At 37.8% G+C, this 24221-nt stretch overlaps 1 protein-coding gene across 1 annotated transcript in view; it reads right to left on the bottom strand.

The window, feature by feature from the left end:
* Positions 1-24221, bottom strand: part of GRID1 (glutamate ionotropic receptor delta type subunit 1) — a 476351-nt gene that overhangs the window by 71725 nt on the left and 380405 nt on the right. Inside the window, 2 exon segments of the mRNA XM_079312339.1 lie at positions 16705-16824; positions 18050-18211. Of these exon segments, the coding sequence (XP_079168465.1) occupies positions 16705-16824; positions 18050-18211 (282 nt within the window).

Genomic DNA, 24221 nt, shown 5'->3' on the forward strand with positions numbered 1-24221 from the left:
CAGAGAAATTGTCTGAGCAGCCAGGACCAGGCTAGGAAAGCTGGAGCCCTGGCAGAATTCAGTCTCATCAGGGACATCAACTTCTGTTGTACTGCTGTAGTGAAATAAGTTGTTTCTGAATTTCTGAACAGTCACATATAAATGGAGTACCACCACCTCACTTTACATGTGTTACAAAATAAGAAATACAGGGCAGATAAAGATATCCAGACAGAAAAATAACTGTACCTCAAAATACATAAAACAATCAAAATTGTCAAAGAGGATATAAAACACCACCAAGGTAATGCACCAGCTTTTCACTTCCTGCATTTTGATATTAAATATACGTTCTGCAACATGAAATTAAGACACATAGATCAAGTCCAAGGGAAGAAGTCAACAAACCCATATTTTGTTTCCACTATTTATGTCCAGATATTAGGCACTGTCACTATTGTGCTTCAGACTTTTCTGTCACAATAAAAAGGAACAAAGTGAAATGAATAGATTCCAAAAATCAGAATTAAAAACAAAAATTTACAAATTTCTACTAAAAGAAAGCTCGAAGTATTTCTAGTCTCACACTAGGACAAAGAATACCTATTTTTGAAACAAAGTTTTCTATTTAGTAAGGAAAAAATATCAGAAAAATAAATACATTTGGATATTAAGGGGTATTTCCATGAACTTGTAGGTTTGAACCTGATTCTGAGATGAAAATCCCAAAGAAGCTAAAGTGGAGACAGCTGAAACCCAAAACATGGGGCTTTTTCCCCATAAGGGAGACCAGCCATGGAAGACAGCTCCATTACCAGATTTTAGAGATGTTAAACTTGATTTTAAGACCAGAAGAGGTCACTATAATGACTCCACTTTGGATTCCTCTACTACAAGGTTTGAAGATAAACACTTAGGCCTGTAGTCTCTATGAAAATAATACAATGTCTTTGAGACATCTAACTTTGACCTGATAAATGAACTCATGGAAATTTCTTGTCTGTAAATAGGTTACCCTACCATTAATTTTCCTCATGTAGAAAACTGGAAAGGAAATTTATGCCCTTTTCTCTGTATTACAAATAGGGAAAAAGACACAAATTTGAAAGTCCCACTGCTCTGCAATCTTTGTCCAATGTGAATTCTAGAATACAGAATAATTATTATGACTGTGGTGTTGATAACATTGATCAAACTACCCTGAGCATTAACAAAACACTGCATTTTCTGGTTATGAAACTGACCCCATGACATCTTTTCACTGCCATTGAAGTAAAAGGTGACAAGAGAACAGTGGTGAGAGAACACAGATCCTTTGCTTTTAACTACAAATCTCCCAACAGTACAAATGGCACCTATTGTTGTATAGTGAAAAAAGCTCTCTTATTAATAATTTCACTCTTTTCATCTTCAACCTACTAATTTTCATGTTTCCTAGAATTTATTTTGCCTTTATTACAGTTCTTGATTCAACTCAAAGTTAGTATCTTGTTTCAAAGATGCTGGTTCATTCTACCTCATACTGGCAGAAAGCTTTTAAACAATCATGAATTCAGTATTGCATCTACTGTGCTATTAGCATGGAAATATCTTACTGTTCAAGAATATTTCCTCTGGGTCATAATTATAATAAGAATAGATTCCTTAGGGCATAATCTAACAAAGTACTGAAGTTGAAAGATTGTTTAAAGCCTTATTGAGGTAGATGTCTACCATTTTCTTTCAAAAAACAACATCAGAGGTTTGTAACACATCTGAAAGTTTTAATGTTTTTATTTTTTCTTGTTTTGAAGAAAAAAGAACCACATGCAGTTGAGAATTTCATCAGTTGGCATAATCACTCTAGTATAGAAATTTTCACCCTAAAAGGCTCTTTATCCTTTTTTAGCATATGTATTCAGTAATTTTTGCAATGGAAAGTCACAATGTCAACATTTTGAGACGTGACAGGTAAATCATTTCAAAGTACACAATAGTTGGAGAAGGGGAAAGTCAAGGGAGTTTTCAGGAAGATGGGAACTAGCAGCTTACATTTATCTCAATACAAGTCAATTTGCATCACAAATTAACTAATAGAGCTAAGAATCTGCTTCAAACTCAGAGAAACAACACAACTGAGAATAAACTTCAAGAAGAAACTAGCTAGGCACAAATGGGCTAATTTGCACTGCAATACAAGCAAAAAAGTTAAACAAGAGATCATGGCCAGTATTATGCACCTAAAGGAAACACAAGCTAGGCTGGCAGAGGCACAGAGCCAGACTGTGATCAGATCCAAATCAATTTGCACTTCATTACAGGACTTTGGCCACCTTAAAGGCACCTAATTTTCACAAGAAGCCAGGCAGCTGCTCTTCCCAGATGTCCTTTCTCTGCACTCCATATTCTCCAGATAAATCCTTTAGAACATGTATAAAAAAACCAACCTACACTACTAATGTAGTTCGAAGTATTTTTGCAAATAATGTGGTTTCTCTATACTTGTATCCTGGTCCCCTATATTTAATTAATTATTTAGGTTATATAAGTGGGTCCCTTGCAACTCAAGATAGTCTGTGATTCAATATAAATCACTATCTTCCAAACACTTCTATTAAGAGAATTAGAAATCATCTAGCTGGGAGATGCCCAGGTAAAGCACATCATCTGTCTTTGCAAATAAACAGGTTTGGGTTCTTTTAAGCAGATTACTACAAAATAGTAACAGAAAATATTTATAAAAAGCTATTAAATGATACAGAGTGAAGCAATGCCACATTTGGAGCAAGAGGGAATTTAAAAATCCATTCAAAACCCATTTCCAAGACAGCCTCATTCTCTACTAAGGAAGAATAAAGATCTGCAGATGTACAAAGGTCTTCATATTAAGGTAACTTTAGGGAGACCATATTTCTCTGAATACAAAAGGCAGCAGTAGGAAGAAAGACATCAAAGTCCAGCCAGCTAGAATTCCAGCTAGCTAGAATTCAATATTTTAGTCTTTGCAAAAGAAAAATTTAAAGGAAAAAAAAGTTTGTGCATTTTTCTTCTAGATAATTAAAAGAAATGCCAAGTAAGAGTAAGTTTTAATAAAAAAGACTTCATAAATTGGAATCAGAGACACATTCATGAACAGAAAATACCTGGTTTTAATAAACTCTCAGCTGAGGCATCTATATAGATGCCTGGTAATGATGCACAGCCAATCAAAGGTGTCTGAAATGGCTGCAAAAAGAAACAACAGGCAGAGAAATAAAGGACTGCTGTATGTTTGGTGTGTTTATAACCTTACATGTGCTGCCTTTCTGAACAGAGAACCCCCATTTGCACTGGTTGTAGTCACTGCCTGCCAGTTACAGGGGAAAGAATTATTGTTTGCTTTTGGTGAAACTAGGGTAAAATTTAGTTAGATTTTTACATAACAGCCTGATATTTACATGAAAGAAGCTAAATATGTATATATACACATAGAAAAAATTGCCTATATGAAATTAGTTCCTGAAACTGGAAACCACATAGATAAATATGATGGCCAAAACATTTCATGGCTTTCTGAAAATGAAGAAAAAAGTTGATCTAGAAGATTTATTTTATATAGAACTATTTATCATGCCTATGAAAAAACCTATTTTTTTTTAAATGACATCTGATTTAAATAAATACTTGCACAGGCACTAGGCTAGCCTGCATTTTCTTTATATCCAAATTTACCCAATCTTTCATTCTAAACTATTACTAGACAACCTGTTGCCATTTTTTTGAGAATTGTCCAAAAATATCTATCAAATCCTCTTCAGCTGATAGGTGATACAGGAACATACCAATTTCCTGTACTGCAGGCAACTGAAGCATCCCAAATATCCCCAGCTTTGCAGTTTTCTGCACTCCCTGGGCAGTGACCAGCCCAGGAGTGCCCAGGGCTGTCACCCTGAGGTGAGCTCAGATCCTCTGCTGAGGGGAAGGGTGAGAGCTGAGCCCTGCCCATGCTCCAGCCAGGCAGCTGGGCCAGCCCAGAGAATGGTGAGAGACACTGCAGGACTGTCTGCAGAATACTGTGCAGAGATAATACTGAAAAACTCTTCCTCACAGCAATATTAAGTTCTCTAATATAATGTACAGTCTGGAAAGCAGCTGTATTTCTAGCTTGTAATCAGCTAAAGGAAGCACTGATATTGTCTGTCAGGTTTATTGATGACTAGTATCCAGAAATTCTTTCTGGTTTTCTCATATCCTTGCATTTCCACTGGGCATGTCTTGTTTCTCAACACTGAATTTTTGACAGCATTAGCGAACGTACAAAAGTAAAATAATGAATCCTACTGCTGTGCTTTTTCCATCCTAAAAATGTATCCATATAAAGCCTTTAAAATGCTCCCAGAATAATTGCTTTTTGTTGATTTGTAATTTTTTAAGCAACTGACATGAAAATCAGATTCTAATATGCCACAGAAAGATTAAGAGACAGTGAAATCTGTAGATGCAGTATACATCTGTAAGAGTTTGCATGCTTTACAGTCTTGCCCAAAATTTAAAGATTCAGAATGTTTATGCAAATGGTTAACAGCAACAAAAATAGGGAGACAATTTGGATTTACAATCAAGTACATTGTGACATAGAAAAGTCTGAGACAGCCAAGACCAGACATCCTTCAGTACAAATATATCAGGAAGGCAACAGAACGAGTTCCTGAAGTGGATTTCAGCAGAGATGCTGTCAGTCAAACAAGTATTTAAATTAACAGACTCTGTCAGTTTGCTTAAGTTGCAGGCCAGCTGGAGGTCCCTTCCCCACGAATCACTGCATCCCCAGGTTTCTGGGATGGCTCAAGTTAACAGCCTGTACTCCTGGTGCTCTGTGCAGCTGCCTGGCTGACCTCTGACAGTGACAGGAGCCGAGGGAATGGCCTGAAGTTGTGCTGGGGAAGGCTTAGGATGGTTACTAGGAAAAGGCTTTTCACCCAGAGGGTGGCTGGGCACTGAACAGGCTCCCTGGGGCAGTGGTCACAGCACCAAGAAGTGTTTGGGCAGCTCTCTCAGTCCATGGTGTGATCTTGGGGCTGGTCCTGTGCAGGGCCAGGAGTTGGACTTCATGATCCTTATAAATCCCTTCCAACTCAGCTCATTCTGTGATTCTGTAGTTTTGAGATGCCAGCAGAAAGGTAAAGAAATTCTGGAACTAAGATAGATCAACACCATTCCAATTTCTATGCTGTAAGACATTGTTAATGCCTTTTTTTTTGTGACAGGGAGCATGGGGAACAGGGAAGGATCTGAAGCAATGATAGGGCAGGATCATGGCTGTACACAAATGACTTTGGGTTTAAGGTGTGTTTACTTCTAATGGAAAAGGAGGAGAAAAAAATCCCTTCCTTTCCTCACTGATATGGAGCAGTATTAATCCATACACTGTTTTTCTGGACTGGACCATGAAATATCTACTGAAGAAAGTAAGAGCTACAGAAGGGAGATATTCTAGAGTGGTGTTTCATAATCAGAATTAAAACTGCTCACTTTAACTAGAAAGTCAGGCTCTACAGAGCCTTGCTGCTAGGCTGATCCTCAACTTTTAAGTCAGGAAATGCCCATAGTTATTATGAATTCAGAATAGACAGCACATCTGAAATAATTACATCCAGAGAGGTAGTAGGTACACTGATGTGACTATTTTATACCACCTACATCTAGAAAGTTAATTCAGCTACAGGAAAGGTTATTTAATCTTTGCTTTGGCCTGATTGCTGTGGAGCAATGGAGATTTTTAAGGTGGGCAGGCTGAGTTGGGAGACACAGGAGGAAGGAAGCTGAAGAGATCCTTGCTGCTCTAATTCTTCTCATCCTTCTAGGGGATCCTGCTAACTCTATTTCTTTGCCAAAAAAAGTGCAGCTTATCTTCAAAATCCAATATCAATACTCAAAAGACCTTCCAGAAATCCTCCTGTACCGACACAAGCAAAATGAGCACAGGTTCTTAAAGAATATTTTGCTCAAGTTCAGTGAGAATAGAGAAAGATAATCTGGCAGGTAGCAGGAGCAGCGGGCAGGTGAAGTTCCTCTCTGAAGTGCTGTATATTTTGAAGAACAGACTGTACTGTACCTGTTCTTGGCAACTGATGTATTTTAAGCAGGAACATTTTTTTTCTGATAATACTAGGATCCAGCTCTGGGGTCCCCAACTTAAAACAAGGATATGGATATGCTGCTGCAAGTCCAGAGGAGGCCAAGAGGATGACCAGAGGGCTGGAGCACCTCTCCTAGGAAGACAGGAGAGAGCTGAGGTTATCCAGCCTGGACTAGAGAAGACCTCAGGGAGATGTTATAGCACCTTCCACTGCCTAAAGGTGGCTACAAGAAAGCTGAAGGGGGTCTTTTTATCCTCATGGAGTGACAGGACAAAGAGGAACAATCCTTTCCAATCCAAACTATTCTGTGTTTTGCCTGCAGTGTGCTTGTTGAAACAGTCGCAACTCTCTCTTAGGAGCTTGAAAAATCATAATAAATGATACAAAAAACCCCTATTGCAATTGCAATAATTGTTCTAAAGGCAAAAACCACTTACTGCCTTAAAATTTTGATTAGTTCTGAAAAATGCCCTTCTAGTGTAATCTGAGCTCCTTTCCTTATCTGACCCTCAGTGAAAAAGAAAAGAATAAAATAACAAAAGGCCAAAAAGACCATTCAATCTGTATTTCCCATTTGGTCTTCTCTACTGGCTACAATAAATGACTGTTTCACACTGCAACTCAGGAGTGGAAGAAATAGAAAAGGACCATGGCATGTGGATAATTAAAAAGATTCAACAGGAGTCATCATGGATAAAGTGCTGTGATGGTGTTAAGTCCTGTCTGACATAGCAGAATTGATAATAAAGTCTTGTAGTAACACCCATAGGAAAAATATACAGAAGCACACTACATAAAGAATGAAAACATATTATGAAAGTTTCTCCCTTTCCTCTTCTGAGATTTATTACTAGACATTTTATGTTTTTCCTTACTTTTCTAATAAATCAAACCATAGTTAGCTAGAAAGCTTTGAACAATTTATCCATCATTCAAAATAGAAACAGGAAGGAAACATTTATAGATTTGGAGAATGGATGGAATCAGTTTAATCTCTCAGTTCAAGTATGACAATATGTTGAGTTCTGTTAAAAAGCTGTAGTTGGGCAGCAGAGGCACAGAGGCAGGTACCAGTCTTTCAGAGCCAGTCTGCACACAGAGTGACTGGATTTCTTGCCAAAATTCGGGGCATTGTGGCTTCTCTCATCAACAGAGAGCAGTTTATGGGGCACACAACACAATACAGAAGTGAGAACCATCAGCTGGGTCTGAAACTGGGGGATGCATGAGAGGAAGAGCAGCAAACCCAGAGAGCATGCCCTGACATAAGAGACCCTTCTTGAGATTCCAGCAAAACTAGACATTTTGTTTTAATTAAAAAAGGAACTGAAATATGCTGTAATAGGAGCCACACTAGAGTAGCAGAGTCTGTGGGCTGTACTCTAGATTCAGATTAGTTTTTTCATCATAAACCAGCTCAGCCAGTAAATCTGTGTTTTTCACTTCACTGGTTACTGTGTTCCTATTTGTGTTCAAAAAAAGAAGAAAGCCCTGAATGCTGAATGGTCTTTCAGTGAGTCCATCGAGGAACAGTCCTCTACTGAACACTCAGAAACCAATCTGAGTTAATGAAAAAAAACAACAAAATCTCAGTGCACTTCCCTCATGCTCATAAAGTAAATGCTTTGTGTTCTCTTTTGCTCTCTCTTGCCCTAGAAAGAAAACCCAAAATCCATGGAGTAATAACACTTGTTTCTCCAGTGCAATTACCTTGTAGTATTACTAAGAAAGTTTGGAAAGCCTACTATGAAATACTTCACTCTCTATTATTTTAAAATTTAGGAGAAAAGAAAGAAAAAAGCAGACACAGCTTCAGATTCTATTCCTGAAGGGAGCTGCTTTCTCTGCAAGTTTGAGCCATGAGCAGCACTGTTGGCTATACCTACCCTGATGCAGAGAATTATTCATCCCTGTCTTGGCAAATGCCCTGGAGAAGTCCCAATACTGAATGTTCCCCAAACTTAGATTATGACAGGATTTTCCTGTCAGAATGGCAAAACAGCAGAGGCAGATTTCTGAGCACACAACCACATGGTTTACATGTTACTCAATAATTATACATTAAATGACCTGGACATCTCTTGGTATAACAAAACCACAATCTCCAGGTGCTGCTGAAATGTAAATAGCTACAGTGGCCTTGTAGTTTGGTATTGAACAGCATCTTGAGAGCATGAGCTCAGTTCAGATTCAATACAGCTCAGACAGCAATCTTGCAATGCAAACTTGAGCCTTATTGTATTATTAATCTTATGGCAGAATAAATGGCACATAAGGCTTTAAGAAAATTAAAGAAGTGCCAGACTACCCAAACAGATATATTCTCATACAATTGAATATCACCCATGCTCCTAGTTACTAAATATTAGCTTTTTTTCTCCCATGTAAGCAACTGCTGATTGCTCTACTTGTCCAGGACTACTTTCTGGTGAGGTTGCAGGAACTAGTCACCTCCCTGGCCAACCACAGTGTTTGGAAAGCTTTAGATTGATTTGTAAAAGTGCACCTGGTTTTGAATTTTTCCAATCTCATGTATACTTAGCTAACAATCCTTACTTAGAAACAACCAAGACATGCCCAATAACTGGTATGAGCCAGATACCATCCCTAAATTTTGCTATTTCACCTACTTTAAAACATACCCACTTCTCTTGGTGCATTGTAACAAAATATTACCAATAAAACTTGAAAAATTTAAGGTTTTACAACGAAAAGTGCAGGGAGATATTGTGGGCAACCTACTGAAACCAGCAATTCCCTCAAGAGGCTGGTGCAACCACCAGTCTCTTAGCCACCTAATACAAAATGTCATTGCCACTTTTACCCCTGACCAGTATCCCAGCATGTAGGAGAATTTTACTCCCCATTTTTTCTTCTCAAAGTCCTGTGGTGGTGGGAGAAAGGGCAGGACCAGAAGACAGCACAAGAATTTTGGACACAGTGAGAACAAGTGCAAGTGTTGTCCCAAGTAAACCACATCCTTTTGGGATCTTTGGTGGTATTCCAATTGAGAGGAATTTACTGCCTCTCAATAGGCAAGCAAGCTCTCCTTCTCATTCTGCTCATATTCAGGGAAATTGATCTTGGCATGTAAAATAAAAGCAAATAACTGGTGTCAGATTAAACTATTTTTATGCTGTTTCTTTTCCTAAAAGAAAACCTGTATCTGGCTACCTGCTTTGGTCAATATTGAACACCAGGATATTTCCCTAACTGATTCACTATAACAGAGAATCCCTGGATTATTTTCCCTTTACTCCTCATTTCATCTGCTTTCCAACAAAGCCCAATATTCTCAAGTTCTTCAGGCCTCACCACTAAAGTCTGTGGGAGTCTGCAATTTAACTTTTCATAGGAAAGATACTGTTGTGAGTTAAGTAGATCTTTGTGCATCACACTCATTAACATATTAAAAGTACAGACATACTATGGCATGCTCAGAAAGAATATTCCATTGTAGTAGTTATGTAGGCCTGTCTTCATTCCAGTAAAATGATGGCTCAAAATTCAAAACAAGTTTTATTACATGTCATCTACATACTTTACCCAAATACATAAACTAAACTCATCTACTCCTACTGCAAGACACATTGTGGTACTGGACCAGGTATATTTTGGAATCCTTTCCTTGACACAGGCTCACACTGCTCATAGATTTTACCTATTTTAGGGTAAGACTCAGTGTTTCCTGTGTAGTTTGAAAACAGGAGGTCCTCAGTTTAAATGCAGTTCTGTGAGGAACTGGAACAGCAGCAGAAAACCTCTGCCAAGTACTGTAAATGCAGTGAATTAGCCAATAAAAACAAAGCAGTTTAATCAACACTCTCATCCCCTTTTGAAAGTATCTTTCCAAAAAGGTAAATTCAGGAATTAGGATTATTCTTTTTATAAGCATAATGAAATTCAGGAACCAAGTCAAAGCAAGCCAGATAGTTCTTGCCACTTGGTAACACAGAAGTTCCTACTGTCCCACATGTGGACTGATCACAAAGTAATCTTGTCATTAAACCTTTCTTTTGAAAACCATGTAAAAGTAGCTATTCAAACACAGAGATGTAATCTGGCATGAAATGGCAGAAATAAAAACATAAATAGAAGAGGAAATTTAGATAACTTCTATTTATGTTGTTTATTTTAATAAGACTAAAGAGAAACCATAAAGTTCTTTCATTTTTCTTAACTATGAGAAAGCATGACCAAATAGATTAACTACCTATATTTAAAGATCCACTTTTAGACATATTGAATATATCAGAGCAATACACACAGGCAGGCACCAGATTTTAATACCCTCGATTTTAATATTACTGCTGAAATAAATTACTTCATAAATTATGCTTGGCCTACATGTGTTTGCAGTTTATCAAATGATACAAGGCAGCAACCATTAGAAGAATTAAATACATTTTTCAAATACTGCAGAGAAGACACTGTGCATGGTCTCCCTCAATAGACAGTCCTTGTAACTGTCCCTGACACTGAGACCATGCTGTAAATGAAGAGATGTTACATCACCTTAGTTCATGTCCCTGTAAAAGCCAAGATGACATCTACTCCATCTGACAGTTAAGATAACAGTAGTTTGGCATTACTATTATAAATATTATTACTGTTTTCTTTGCTAAACAGAGATTATACTAAAAAACATTATTCTGATATTTAACAGAAAGTTCTGGAATAGGTATGAATTTTAAATAGCAATCATGGATCAAAGATAATTTAAGGCAGGAAATTAAAAAAGACAGACTGTTCCTTTTCCTGGAGTAGAGAGTTTGGTGCCTTTGTTCAAGATTGATACCATGAAAAAGAAAATTGCAAATAATTTCCATTTCTGGATTTCCAAAAAGCTAAAAAGAATTTGTGTAGTTTTTTTCCAAAGACTTCTCTTTTTTCCTTTGTTAAGCTAGTAAATGTTGACCTGTTGCTGTAAGAAAATATTTTTTTTTTTCATAGTGTCCACACTTAAGAACATATTCTTCATGAGCTGAGCTACAGAAAGAGGCTTTCCTTGACCTAGAATACCTAGGAGGGAATACCCTCCTAGGATTCATCAGTAAATTACAGGAGCTTTGGTGAAAACTAAAGAGGCAACTGTTTTTACAAGGATGATTTTAGCACTCCTATTATCCCAATTTTATGCACTACAACATGTGTGATAAAAGGACAATGTTATGAAATTAAACAGAATTAAACCTATGAAATTAAACAGAATTTCTAAACATACAGGTAGTGGCTCATATGGCTGTGGAAACTTCTGCAGCACCCTAACTGTCCTGGCTCCACTCTTACCTCAGATAAGGCTGCTTTGTAAAATCCACCCTCGAGCTTCACACTGTGGAAATGTCATATAAACAGTCTTCCAAAGAGGAAGAACAGCACAACCTTATGCTTGGAGAAATTCCAACTTAAATTTGCAAGACATCCCTTTTACTGGGTGTTGACACTGGCACAATTTGCAAATACAAGGAACAGTTTATACACAAGCATAGGTTCCATTAGCAATGCTTTCCAAAAACATAATTTAGAATTTTTTAAAAATTCAAACTTGCAAAGAACAATGTATCATATCTGCAACAGAAAATACATTTTTAAAATTGCTTACCCAATTCTTCAGTGAAATAATTCAACTAGAATTTTACAATGAATGCATGCACAACATTAAGTATACTTCAATTAAAAAAAAAAAAAAGACCAATTTGCAGAACTTGGGCAAGCAGTGACCCCACTTTATTTCAGGGTAAAAACAAACCAAAATGTGTTCAAGCTTATTATGTTTCTTCTATGATTTAAAAATTAATCATAACCATTTCCTATATGTTAAGCTGTATTTTTACCACGAATAATTCAACTTATGGAATATGCAAGGAATGCATTTACTTTTATTCCTCATATACATCATGCACAGAAAATCAGAAATAAAAATTCAAGGGGGTTTGTTATTTTGAGTAAAACAATTATTTTGAGGGTTTTTTTCAGTTTGATACAATGTGGTTATAGGATGAATCACAATGCTCTTTTTCCAAATTTTTCCACCACTCAATCAGCTCAAGCAGAAAGAGAAAGTTTAACCAAATGTAAATATGTGGAAACTGCATTCTATCAAGGGGGAGAGGACTGCTCACCCTTCCCTTTGCAATGTAACAGAGGGACCTTACTGATCAAAAGTTGACACAGGTTCAGTCTTAGATTTCTGCTGAAATCAAAATCTTGGCCAAACAGGTAAAAATGAAATACTAAACCCAAGTGCCTACTTGTGAAGTGCTAAAAAAGGAGGCAGGAATCTGTTTTACAGCTAAAGCCATGGCATTTAATTTATGCACTTTCCCATGTAAATAAAACTGATTCAATTATGGTAGAAAACACATAATTCTTTTGGAGTAAATATCACTTTCAGCAGCATATGATGGGATTAAAAAATACTCTTGGAGGTGAAAGTACTTGATACTGCAGATGTCTAAAAACACCATTCATTTTTGAAATTAATAAGAAGCATAGGATTTGTCTTTGTGATAATAATGAGATTTTTTTCTAAAAGTAAAAATCCCAACTAAACCATGGTATCAGAATTCAAAAATCTGGTTCCAACAACTGTGAAACATATCACAAAAACTACTTACAGTGATTTTTGCAGTCTGCCTCAGAAGTGCTGTACAAAACAACTATAACTGTTTACAAAACTGATGAATTTTCAAGAAAATCTAATTAAAAAAACCCAAAACATACCAACTGACAGAAATGAATAACCAATCACAGATATTATCATTTTGAACAGAATGCTTCTTATGAAATACAAAATGTGTGCAAACCATTAATTCTGCCTTCATTACAGCCAGCTTGGGAAAGAAATGCAGATTGCTTTACAAAAATATGTTCCCTGTCATAAAGTAAACTGAATACCCACATCATTTCACACTTAAAGAAGATCTTCCTGCCAGAGATGAAGATGAAGACTATCATAAAGCTCCTTAGAGGCACCATCTCACTTAGCCTAATCACATCCCTGCAAGGTGTGCTAGCTGTCACAGTGCTCTCTGCACACATGGTCAGACAAGAACAAAGAGGTTTGCACCTTGAGAGCTCACAATGACACGGTGACTTGCTGGGAAAGCCACCCTGGAGCTCCAACTCCCTTCATTTTGCCCTCACAGCTGGATCATCCAGCTCTTATGCTGTGTAGAATCCACCCAAGTGCAGGAATATAACAAATATAAAGCAGTCCAGATATTCTGAAAGTTCTGTCAAGGCTTTGATTAATATGAGCTAATATTATGAACAGTCACTAAGAAGTGAATTAATGTAGTCCTGCCTTCCTTTCCCCTTCCACAACCATTGGACTGTGAAAGTAGGACATCAGCTTTATTTTTGCTTTTTTCTTTTTGATCTATTCTGTTCCCTTATCATTTTACATCCAATTATTTTTCTTACTTTTTAAAATATACAGATACTCTGGTTGCTATTTCTGAAGGTGTTTGTAGACACTAGGAACATAAATCATAGTAGTAATCATCAAGCAGTAGACATTTAAGCCTTTTCAGTTTCTCTAGAAGTCTTTAACTTTCAAATGCTCCAATAAGCCACGACATAAATCTCTATTTTAAGCATGAATACATGATACTTTCTAAACTTTTACATGTACACAGTGAATAGAAGGCAATTACCAGAACCTTTTGTAAAACAAGGTGATACACCTTAGGGGACATACCCTGTTCTTTTATGTTTAAACCAAAGAAATTAGAGCATTTTCTGAAGTTTCACTAAAGCACACCTAAAGGAAAAACAAACAATAACACACAAAATACACAAAAGCCTCTGTGAGCCTTTACCAAAACCACATGGTGTTAGACTTGAGTAAGAAAGGAAAAGATAAAGTGACTTGTGGAATAAAGAAGCCTGAGCAATGAAATACATATATTTAGGTGCAATCATAACTAAATCACAGCTAGCAGAAGGAAAAATGGTCTGTGCAAAGACCAGATCTCAGGACAACTGGAGAGTCAAGATGCCTCTGCAAAACAGCTCTGAAAATTCCTGCAGATTTGAGTTACAACTTGGACAACCTCCCAGGTCCCCAAGAAACTTTGCAAGGGATGCTGAGTATTAGAAGTCAAATTAAAAGCTCTTGACTGGATTCCCTCTAAGGTTCAACATTCAACATAGTCTTTTGCCCTACCCTGTCACTGATCCTAAGTGCAGAGATTTCTTGTAGGGTCTGGAACAGAGATGAATAACTACAGATGCTCTCCATACATAAATAAAATCATGCAGAAGGAACTCAATGTTTTCTATCCAAAATATGTGCTTATGCAGCTAAACCTGACCAAAAGCTGAAATGGAAACAATTGACAATAAATTAGAAACTGGTCTCTCACTCAAGTAATGTAAATAAGACAAGCATGACTTTCTGAGCTTTTAAAAGTACTTCTAAGCTTTAACATATTTTTGCTGCAATAATAAAAAGTCAGGCTGCCTAAATAATTGAATTCCAATAGTTCCATGGTAATTTTGCTCTAAGTATCATCTTCAAGTTCTTCTCCAAACTTCTGTAGCATATTGCTGACTTTTTTACTCTCTCTATATATTTGACTGAAAGGATGATTTCCAGAACTTCATTTTAGCTTAGAGCAGTATTCCACAGCCATTAGCTTTTTACCCATTTAGAATTATACTCCCTTTCAATTTTTGGGAACTCTATAGTATTCTGTATTTAACACCCAAAGAGCCTTCATATATTAACCACCTAGCAGCACAACCTCAAAGTAGCACACTAGGGATCAAAAGTAATCAGTATTATACAGGTCAGCCATTTTAGTAATTTCCCATTCAGTCATTTTCTATTTCTTTGCCTTGTGGTTGCTTTTGAGTGATATTTCAGTTATCTTCACCTCACACCTTTGGATTATGTGTCAATTTGGTCAGTGGGCTGCACATACCAAAGTGAGAGCATTTGTATCTGTGGTGCCATATTTGAAAAGCACATTACAAAACACCTAATACTGTATACCCACACATCCCAGTTTGCCTGTAGGGCTCAAACCTGTGCTCTGTGGTGTTAATGCCAGTTTTACTGGAAGGTAAATATTGAAGCATCAAGCAATTATGTGACTTAAGAAAAGTCACTTGGGAATTCTGTAACAAAATGGGACCAAACTTAAATGCCCCATGGCATCCATGTGCTAGGGACAACACAGCACTGACAGGACACTCAGGCTTTTCTGGGCTGGCAGCTGGAAACAGTGGGGTAGTCCACAGCATCTCACATGGCATCAGATCCTTCTATTTTGCATACTTGTGCATAAAGTGAGGAGCATACTGCTGTCTGAGAAACAGGACTGATTCCTACACCTCCTAAACTAACCTTGTTTTATTTAACAGGCCATACTTTTTCCAAAATTAAGACAATAAAATGATCTTTTATAATTCATACATAGTGTTTGAAACTTAAGACTTCCTCATTTTCAATCTTCTAGAAATGAAAGTGGACTGAGAAATAGCCTTTTCTCATCACCACAACATAAGAGCCAAACTGAAGTGTTCAGAGGCATACTTTTGGCAACAGAAAATTTTCAATTATATCTCCTGGAACTCTGTGCATTTCAAATACTTGTCTCCCTTCTGTTGAATTTTTAATAGATATTGCACAACTTTGGCTCCATGTCCAGAATCCTCGTGCCAAATTAGACTCTGAAAGAATCTCATGTTTAGCTGATAAAGATGATTATGTAAACACAAGTTCTTTGCTTGTTTTTCCACTTACACTTCTGTATTCAGACAAATCAAAGCAAACCACAGAAACCAATGGTCAAATGAAAATAAGAATTCACATATATTTTAATTATTTGTGAAATCCTCTTTAGTCAGCTCTGTTTAATGTAGGACCCATTGATCATACCATGGTAATGTCAGTATTTCAATCATCTGAGCAGTTTAGAAACTATTTATAGCATGGGTTCCAATCAGAACCTCACTGTTCAACTGAGAGTTTCATGTATTTTTGGAGCATCCCCTCTGTCTGAGTGTGTTCAAGGTAGCCTTCATATAACAAGACAATTTATGTCAATAATCCATGGAACCATTTTAACTGCCTCCTAATCCTTGGCAGACCTTGTTCCACCAGCTACCACTGATAGCTCAGTCTTTACTTTTCATGACAGTGCATCTTTCACTTTGGAAGTTATCTTCTCTAGAATATTTTATTTATTTATCTCAAATTCTTGCAGCAGTTATACTTAAAACATCCTAGTGTGTTTATGTAATTTACATGCTCAGCTAGCTTCCTTAGTAAGACAAGTGCCAATTGTGTTGTAACTTCCATATTTATATTATAGCAATCCTATCTTAATTAACAATAAAACACATAAGCTAAATTGTGCAGTCTCCATTATTATATTCACAAGATGCTCATGGCATGGCATCGTTACTGCACACGAGAAATAACTTGCAGGATTCCTGCCTACCAATATAAAACTGGTTTTCAAGATTTAAGAGTGTAATAAATTAGAAAATATTTCTCATAGAGTAAATGTCTTCTGCAGCACAGTGTTCTTGAAGAATAACATTTTCTCCTGTGAGGTAGGATGTATATAATTCAGAGGAAAACAAAAGAGAGAAGGAAGCAGCATATCCTTACCCTCCGCACGTCTTTGCCGAATGTTTCGCTGTAGCTGGTGCCCAATATTTCAAATTGGACATAAGGGTTGGCTCCATCTTCTCTGAACTCCATAACACCAGTTAGCCCAGTTATATGACCCTAAGGAAGTAAGTTTGAGAAATTTCAGAAAAGAAAACATTCACCTTCATAAACACTCTTCTGCATAAAATGTGTGCCAAACATGCTTTAGTCATGTTTACAGTGAACTTACATGTAGCCATCACAAGTTCTTCAGCAGCTCAAACCCAGAACTAGACAAAATACTTAGGTTTTTAATTTTTTCAGAAAATTACTTTAGCATTAACACACAGTATTTAAGGCCATCAGGTCATCACTGTCCACAGAAACAGACCTCAAAGCAAAAAAGGGCCTTAGTGGACTCTGAGACAAAAGCGCTCCTGGTGTAACTGAGGGCAGTGGGCTTGGTTCTTAGGTTGAGTACCAAGGCATGAACTCCCAGCCAAAACAAAGGATATGAGAAGCATGAATGAAAGATAAAATTGCATCTCTGTGAAACTATGTCAGAGTTTGATTCTGGCTTTGTAGCAAAGAAGCTTGAAGTGACACCAAAGTTCTAATTAATTTAGCAACAAAGGATGGCATCATTAGGACTTGTCAGAATGCTCAAATTGCATCATTTTACTAGAGGAAAATTATTTCATCAATTTATATTTGGGAACAGGGGCTTTCTTCTGAAAAATTGCTAAAGTTAGTATAGCAAACTTATGGTTTTTTCTACTATTACTTGTGATCAAGTAACTTATATACAAGAAGTTGTTAGGTGTCTGCAAAGTCACAGTTCTGTCCATATTTGAATATTTCAGAATGGTGCAAGACAGTGTAACTGTTAGTGACAGCTTAGCCAAATCAGATCATTTTTGCTCTGCTGGGCTACAGCACACAAATAGATCCATACCGAAGCTGAGCTAACTTACAAAGCCATCTGAGCTGCAGAAAATGGAACCTGTCTTAAATCTCATCATTGATTCGCCCTCCTGTCCCCACAAGCTCCTTAAGTTATTCTCTTGCAAAAATGCATGAATCAATTCCCATGACTTCTCCTGATCCTACTTCCTCCACAGACGGCAGCTATGAGAACAGAAGTAGCAACACACCACTGGACCCCACTGCACTGTGTGCAACTTGTTTATCATGAATCATTTGCCTCTTTAATAGCTGTGGACTGTCCTTGGTCACTGTAGATCACTTGCTTGTAATACATCAAAGAAAAGTCAAATAGAAGTCAAAACCATCTTCAAATGGTTGAACAGATATGAAACAACTGTTTCAATTGCTCACACAATTGTGGTTTGTCTTTTCTCACCTTCTTGATAGTCTCTAGCATGGACCTTCCTCCATTCCAAGGTTTGGTGGACTTCCTCATGCAGTTCAGACTTGCCATGCTGTGCCATTTCCTGTCCTCCAGTTTTCTGTGGAAAGCATTGGCCAGCATGAGCACACTGTCATACAGGTACAGGTTGGAAACCTGCAAACAATAATAAGAATAAGCCTCTTTTTTTTTTGTGAGCACCTTCCAAAGAAACTATAAAAACCAGCAAAGAAAACAAAAGAAGGCATAAGTAAGAACTAAAAACTGGGTATGTTTGACATGTTCAACAGTCAAAGCATTTGAGACAAATGCCTGTGCTCCTGGATCCCTCTGTCCAAGGGATTCTAGCACACTGTCACTGCCTGAGCATTACTGCAATGCAGTGCTGTAAAGAGAGATCACACTCCACATAAAAACTCAAACTACAGAGGGAGTACAGCTATCTATCAATGATATACAAGGATTGCTACTTTGTCAGTCCTTTCACCAAGGAGGGAAAGATAAAATGGAATTAAGTTCTTGGGAGTTTTATTCATTTGAGCAACTGGTAATTTCTGGCACAGCAAAATCCAATTTACACACAACTCTTTAGAAGGAGGAAAAATGACAGTATTATTTTGGTCTCAGTATCTCTTTCCACCAAATATACATGAGACTGGTTATGAAGCACCTTTTTCTGGAGCTACTGAATTTAGCCTCCATATTCTTCAATTTACATGAGAGATACAGAAATAAACAATTGATAACAAAGACCCCAGTCAGAACACCACACTAGCAACGCTGAGCTATGTATTTAATTTTTCAAACCAAGACATCTCTAGCAGTACATTATTAGATCTTTGACATGCAGTGGTATCTACCTCAAATGGTAAAACTTTAGCAGTGGAAGTTGGCTGAGACAAGTGATTTAAAAAAATTATTAGACACTCTTCACCTGTTCACATGCACTCTTCATCAAATGTATGCACAGGGGTTTAGACTTACTAAACTCAAATATTCACTTTATATTATTGGCCAGATGCACCTTTTTCTATTAATACAACAACAATAATCATCATAATGATAAATAAGAATAAGAATGAATAAGAATAAGAATAAGAATAAGAATAAGAATAAGAATAAGAATAAGAATAAGAATAAGAATAAGAATAAGAATAAGAATAAGAATAAGAATAAGAATAAGAATAAGAATAAGAATAAGAATAAGAATCAGATTGATAGTAGCAATAACATTTCTTCTACCTGTAGGCTTTAATCATGGTCATCCCTGACTGCCTTTTATCTCCTGGATTTTTCTAGTTCACCTTAGAAAGTAATGCCTAGAGACCAGGAAATGGTTGTAGTTGGAAGCTAATTCAGCTGCATACTTCCCATAAATGTCATTCACTTGGTGTCCCAATAAAAGTGTCACTCTGTGAAAGCTTAAACATATATTACTGTTGAATCACTGGCTGCAAGTAAACTTCTGATGCCTGTAAGATGCTAATCTTCAGAAACAAAACATTTCATGTTCCATAATCTGGAGTTTGACATAAACTGAAAACTTAGGCACTTTGAAATATCTTCTAGCATAAGTACATCTGAACAAAAGATATATAAGCAAAAACTAATTTTGAAAGAATCAAAATACAAAAATAAATGTTGCAAATACACACTTATTTAAGTGACTAAGATAAAAAGGCATCTTAACATGAAAACAATGCAAAACCTATGAGATACTATCAGAGAGAATCTCTCTCATCTGACATTGCCATGTCTTACCCCTTCTTTTCTTTCCAGACTTGTCAAACAAGCTCTCTACATTTCCTGTATTTCCTATTTTATCCAGTTAAACCTTTTCTTTTTAGAATATTTTCTGAAGTAGCTATATGTCATACTTCCTCTGGTTTTAAGAAAAGTAGTTAAAGAGTTAATAAGAGTCCCAGTAACCAAGCTTCTCCTACTCAATTTCATTTGTTTCCCTCTTCTGCAGATATCTCCAAACAACTTTCAAATAAAGCAACCAAGCAGATCCTTATTATTCAATATTATTCAAGAGGGCACTTCTGGGTTAAACAACTCTTCAAAGAAAAAAATCAAAACAAACCTCAGATCCCAGAAGATACACCACCCCAAACCACATACCACAAAATCCACTTTCTTAGAAATAGGTTTTACATACATAAGGAAAAATGCCATTTCTTATAAGCCTTCATGATCCTCTTTGCTCCCAACTGAATTTTACACACTCACTTTTAACTGACAATAATTGTCTGTTGCCTTGGAACTCCCACAGATCAGAAATGCTTTGTGTTTTCTCCGTTTGGCACTGTTCTTTTGTAGTTCTGGGAAACTGCAGCCTCATTCCCAAAAACAGTGCTTGGCTTCCTAGCAGAGAGCTCTAAGGCAAAATATAACATGCACTTGGGTACAGTGTTTTCTGCTTTTCATGTGCTTGGAAAAGACACCATTCTGCACATGTGACTGACAGAGCTTGGGAGAATTGCACTGAGGATCTCAGCCTGCACCTCCTGCTGCAGAGCAAAACAGAACAATCCTGTGTTTACCAACCTAATCCTCATAGTTCAGCTAGACCTTCAATGGACTTTGCATCACTATTGTTCCATTAATTTCTTTTGAAAGAACGCTATAAACTGAGAGATAACAAGAGAGGGTCTGCACAAGAGGAGTCTCCACTGCATTTGTACTTATTCTACATCTGGAGATCTGTACCAAGGCAGAAGAAAATGTTTTAGAGAATACACCAAGGTACTTTTTGCCATGGAGAGAATATTCTGCATATTCTCTTGTACTATTCATTGGTATTTTGCCACTCTGGTTCTCTTCTGCTGAAAGCCTCATCCCAAACATGAGTAAATGGTGCTTTTAAATCAGCAAAATTCCTTCCTTCATAATTATACTCTATTTACACCAGTAAAAATGACATGCATGCATAACTACATTTTACTCATTACTCACTGAAGAGTGAATATCCTATGGAAGAGTAAATTGCATCTTACTCACACAATCAACACTTCTATTTTAGAACAGAAACATGCAAGCTGGGAAAAAACAGCATCAAAATTTCCACAACTAAGGCTGGATCTGTAATAAGAAGAAGAAGAAAAAAAAAAAAGACACACACATTCTGGGCTGGTCTCACAGTATATTCAGGGCTATAATAATTTTTTAAATTACATTTAAATGCAGCAAAATCTCTGCATATATCCTAAATAATATTTGCAACATGAGTTTGCTGTAATCTCCAGAATAGTGACACTGTGAAAAGAAAAAGGTTTCAGCAGACATGGCTTGTATGTCCTTGCTATTGCACCTGCACACATATTTTAATATTCAGTGACCTGTCAAATTCCCTATGAATATGGACATGACCACTGAAAGGGAACTTTTGAGATACCCAAGGATTCAGCTGTACTCTGATTCTGCCAGTACTGTCAGAGGCATGAGAAAATAATTAATTTAAAAAATTTATCTTCAGGTAGCATTCAGAATTGGTAGTAAAGTAAGAGAGAAGCAAAACAAGGCAACATACTTGGCTACTTTGAGTTTTCAAAGCTCTAAAGCATTTTTTAATTCCCCTATTTGGATATTCACAGGGAAACAGAGGAGGAAAGTACATATATCTGTATGAAGACATTCCCCTTAAAAGAATAAAGATACCTAGACTAGAAGAAAGTATTTCATTTTGGTCATATTTGGAGGAAGTGACAGTAATTTTTAGTTCTTTCTCTCCACTGTTGGCAGTGAAAGCTGGAGGAACTGAAATGGTTTTTGATCTGCTGTAAGAATGATGGTGACTGCTTCACTAATATGTTAAAGAATATATATACTCTTGTACATGAATAATTTTAGGCATGTTCTGGTTTATCTTCTGGAAATTATTCCAGACTTTATGAAACTCTTTTTTGCAATGAAGAAATAAATCCATCATAACTAGTTGAGCACAGCAGAAATTTTCAAGAATGGAAATCTATCACAGTATTAAATGTCATTTCACAGAAATTTCTATGTGAACTTCATGCGATTTTTCCAGAATGATTTTACTTTTAAAGTTATGTATGAAGAAAGCTCTTAGCTCCTTCAGAGGGACTAATCACAGACAAGTGCTCTTCTGAGAAGGCCAGCAAGCCACAAAGACTGACCCCAGCTCCTGAGTAGCCAGCAGAGCCAGGAGTCCAGCCAGAGAATGCTGAAGAGATCAGCTGGAACACAAGATGACACTGAGATGCCACCACTTCAAAAACTCATTCCCAAGCTGGGCATCTGTACCCTGCTGCTGCCAAAACTGCTCTGTGAGTGGCCACAGCAGTGAGTTCCAAGGATGAAGCAGATGGAAGAGGAGTTCAGAGCATCCTGCCAGAAACTCCTGCTGCCTGAGGGGTGAGAACACGGTGGCTGCTATTCACACCCCAGCATTCCCTAAACCTGGGAGTCAACTTTAGAGCTCAGGTACTGCCCAGTGCTGCTGCACATTTGTATCTCTAATAACAGAGTCTTAGCAGGAGCAGAAAAGATTGATGGTTTATTTATGCTATAATGTTGTGGTGACAAGGATATTGTTAGAGCAGAGGGACTGAAAATTTGACCTCTTCCATTTCCTTAAATATGTTGCAAAGAATGGCAGAATTTCTTGGGTTGGAAGGGACCTTTAAGATCATCTAATTCCAACCCCGCTGCTGTGGGCAGGAATGCCATTCACTAGACCAGGCTGCTCAAAGCCCTGTCCATCCTGGCCTTGGACACTGCCAGGGAGGGGGCATTCACAACTTGTGAATGGAGCACCTGCCAGTGAGGACTGAGGCAAACAAATCATTGAGCATCTCAGCCTTCTCCTTATCCTGAGTAACCAAGTCTCCTATTTCCACCAGAAAGGGTTCATATTTCCCTCATTTTCCTTTTATCACCAACAGTACATACAGAAGATTTTGGGTTTTCCCTTGACATTCATGGCCAGACTTAATTCTATCAGGGCTTTAGTTTTCCAAATCTGATCCCTGACTGCTCAGACAATTTCTCACCAGTTTCCTGTCCCAGATGCCAGTCTCTGTAGACTTTCTTTTAGTGTTTTGAGTTTGTCCAGGAACTACTTGTTCATCCATGCAGGCCTCGTGGCATTTTTGACTGACTTCCTTCTGGATCCTCCTCAGAGCCATTCTGTCTGTATCACTGCCACTGATCACATGGATCAACAGCAGCAGAAATGGTCAGGGGACTGTGTGAGGCCTGGCAGTCTCTCTGTCACATCCCTGTACACAATGCTGTATCAGAACCATGTGTCTCTGTGTTTCTCAGGAGAAGGTCACTGCTACTCTCACCTGCTGCCTTTTCCTAGTTGAGCCAATAGTTACACAGGGGCAGATGAGGCTGCCCTACTCAGCTGAGCCTCTCCCCTGATGTGATGAGTCTTCTCAGCCTGCAGAGTGGTAAAGTGGCTCTGCAGGGGCAATTCAGCCTCTGGGGAAAGTCTCTTCCTCCTGCAGGTCCTTGCTTTTGCAGGTTTTCACTCTCCTCATCACTGCTCCCCCTCCTTCCCTCCCTTCTGGGTGTGTCAGTGGGAGATTTTGGGTCTGTTTAGCTGAGGGTCCACTGCACACTGTGCTTGCAGCCAGATCTCCAGCTCCTTCCCAGCCTCCCTGATGTTCCTGCCCTTTCCATGGCTTCCTGCAGCTCAGCCAGGCGTGTCTGGAGGTTCTGTGTCTGGACACACCTTTCACTGCAGGCACCAGCACCAGGAGATGGGGTCTGAACATTCCTGGAGACTGAGCTCTGACACAAAGTGCCACAGCCCATCCCTGTGCTGGTCACCACTGTCCCCAAGGTGCCCCTGGAGCCTGGGCTGGCTCTGATTGTCCTGGTCCTGCCACACCCACCAGCCTCTCCCTTGGGCAGTGCACAGTGCCTGGCTTATTATAAATACACACTTGCTGCTCAGGGGCAGCAAAATCACAGCCAGCAGCCCAGGATTAATGAGAAACACAGTCAAAAAACAAACGTTCATTAAAGACTCAAATGTCAGCATCAAACTTCCAAAGGGCTTTTTATTTACTATCCCTAAGGCAAATTAAATAAAATTACTAAAATTCTCCTACAACCATTAAAAAACAGGCCTCAGCTGTATAGTTTTAAGCTTTCTGACAGTAAGGAATGCAACTACTGTATTATTTAG

This window comes from Erithacus rubecula (assembly GCF_903797595.1).
Source record: "Erithacus rubecula genome assembly, chromosome: 9".
In the NCBI taxonomy this organism is placed as follows: domain Eukaryota; kingdom Metazoa; phylum Chordata; class Aves; order Passeriformes; family Muscicapidae; genus Erithacus; species Erithacus rubecula.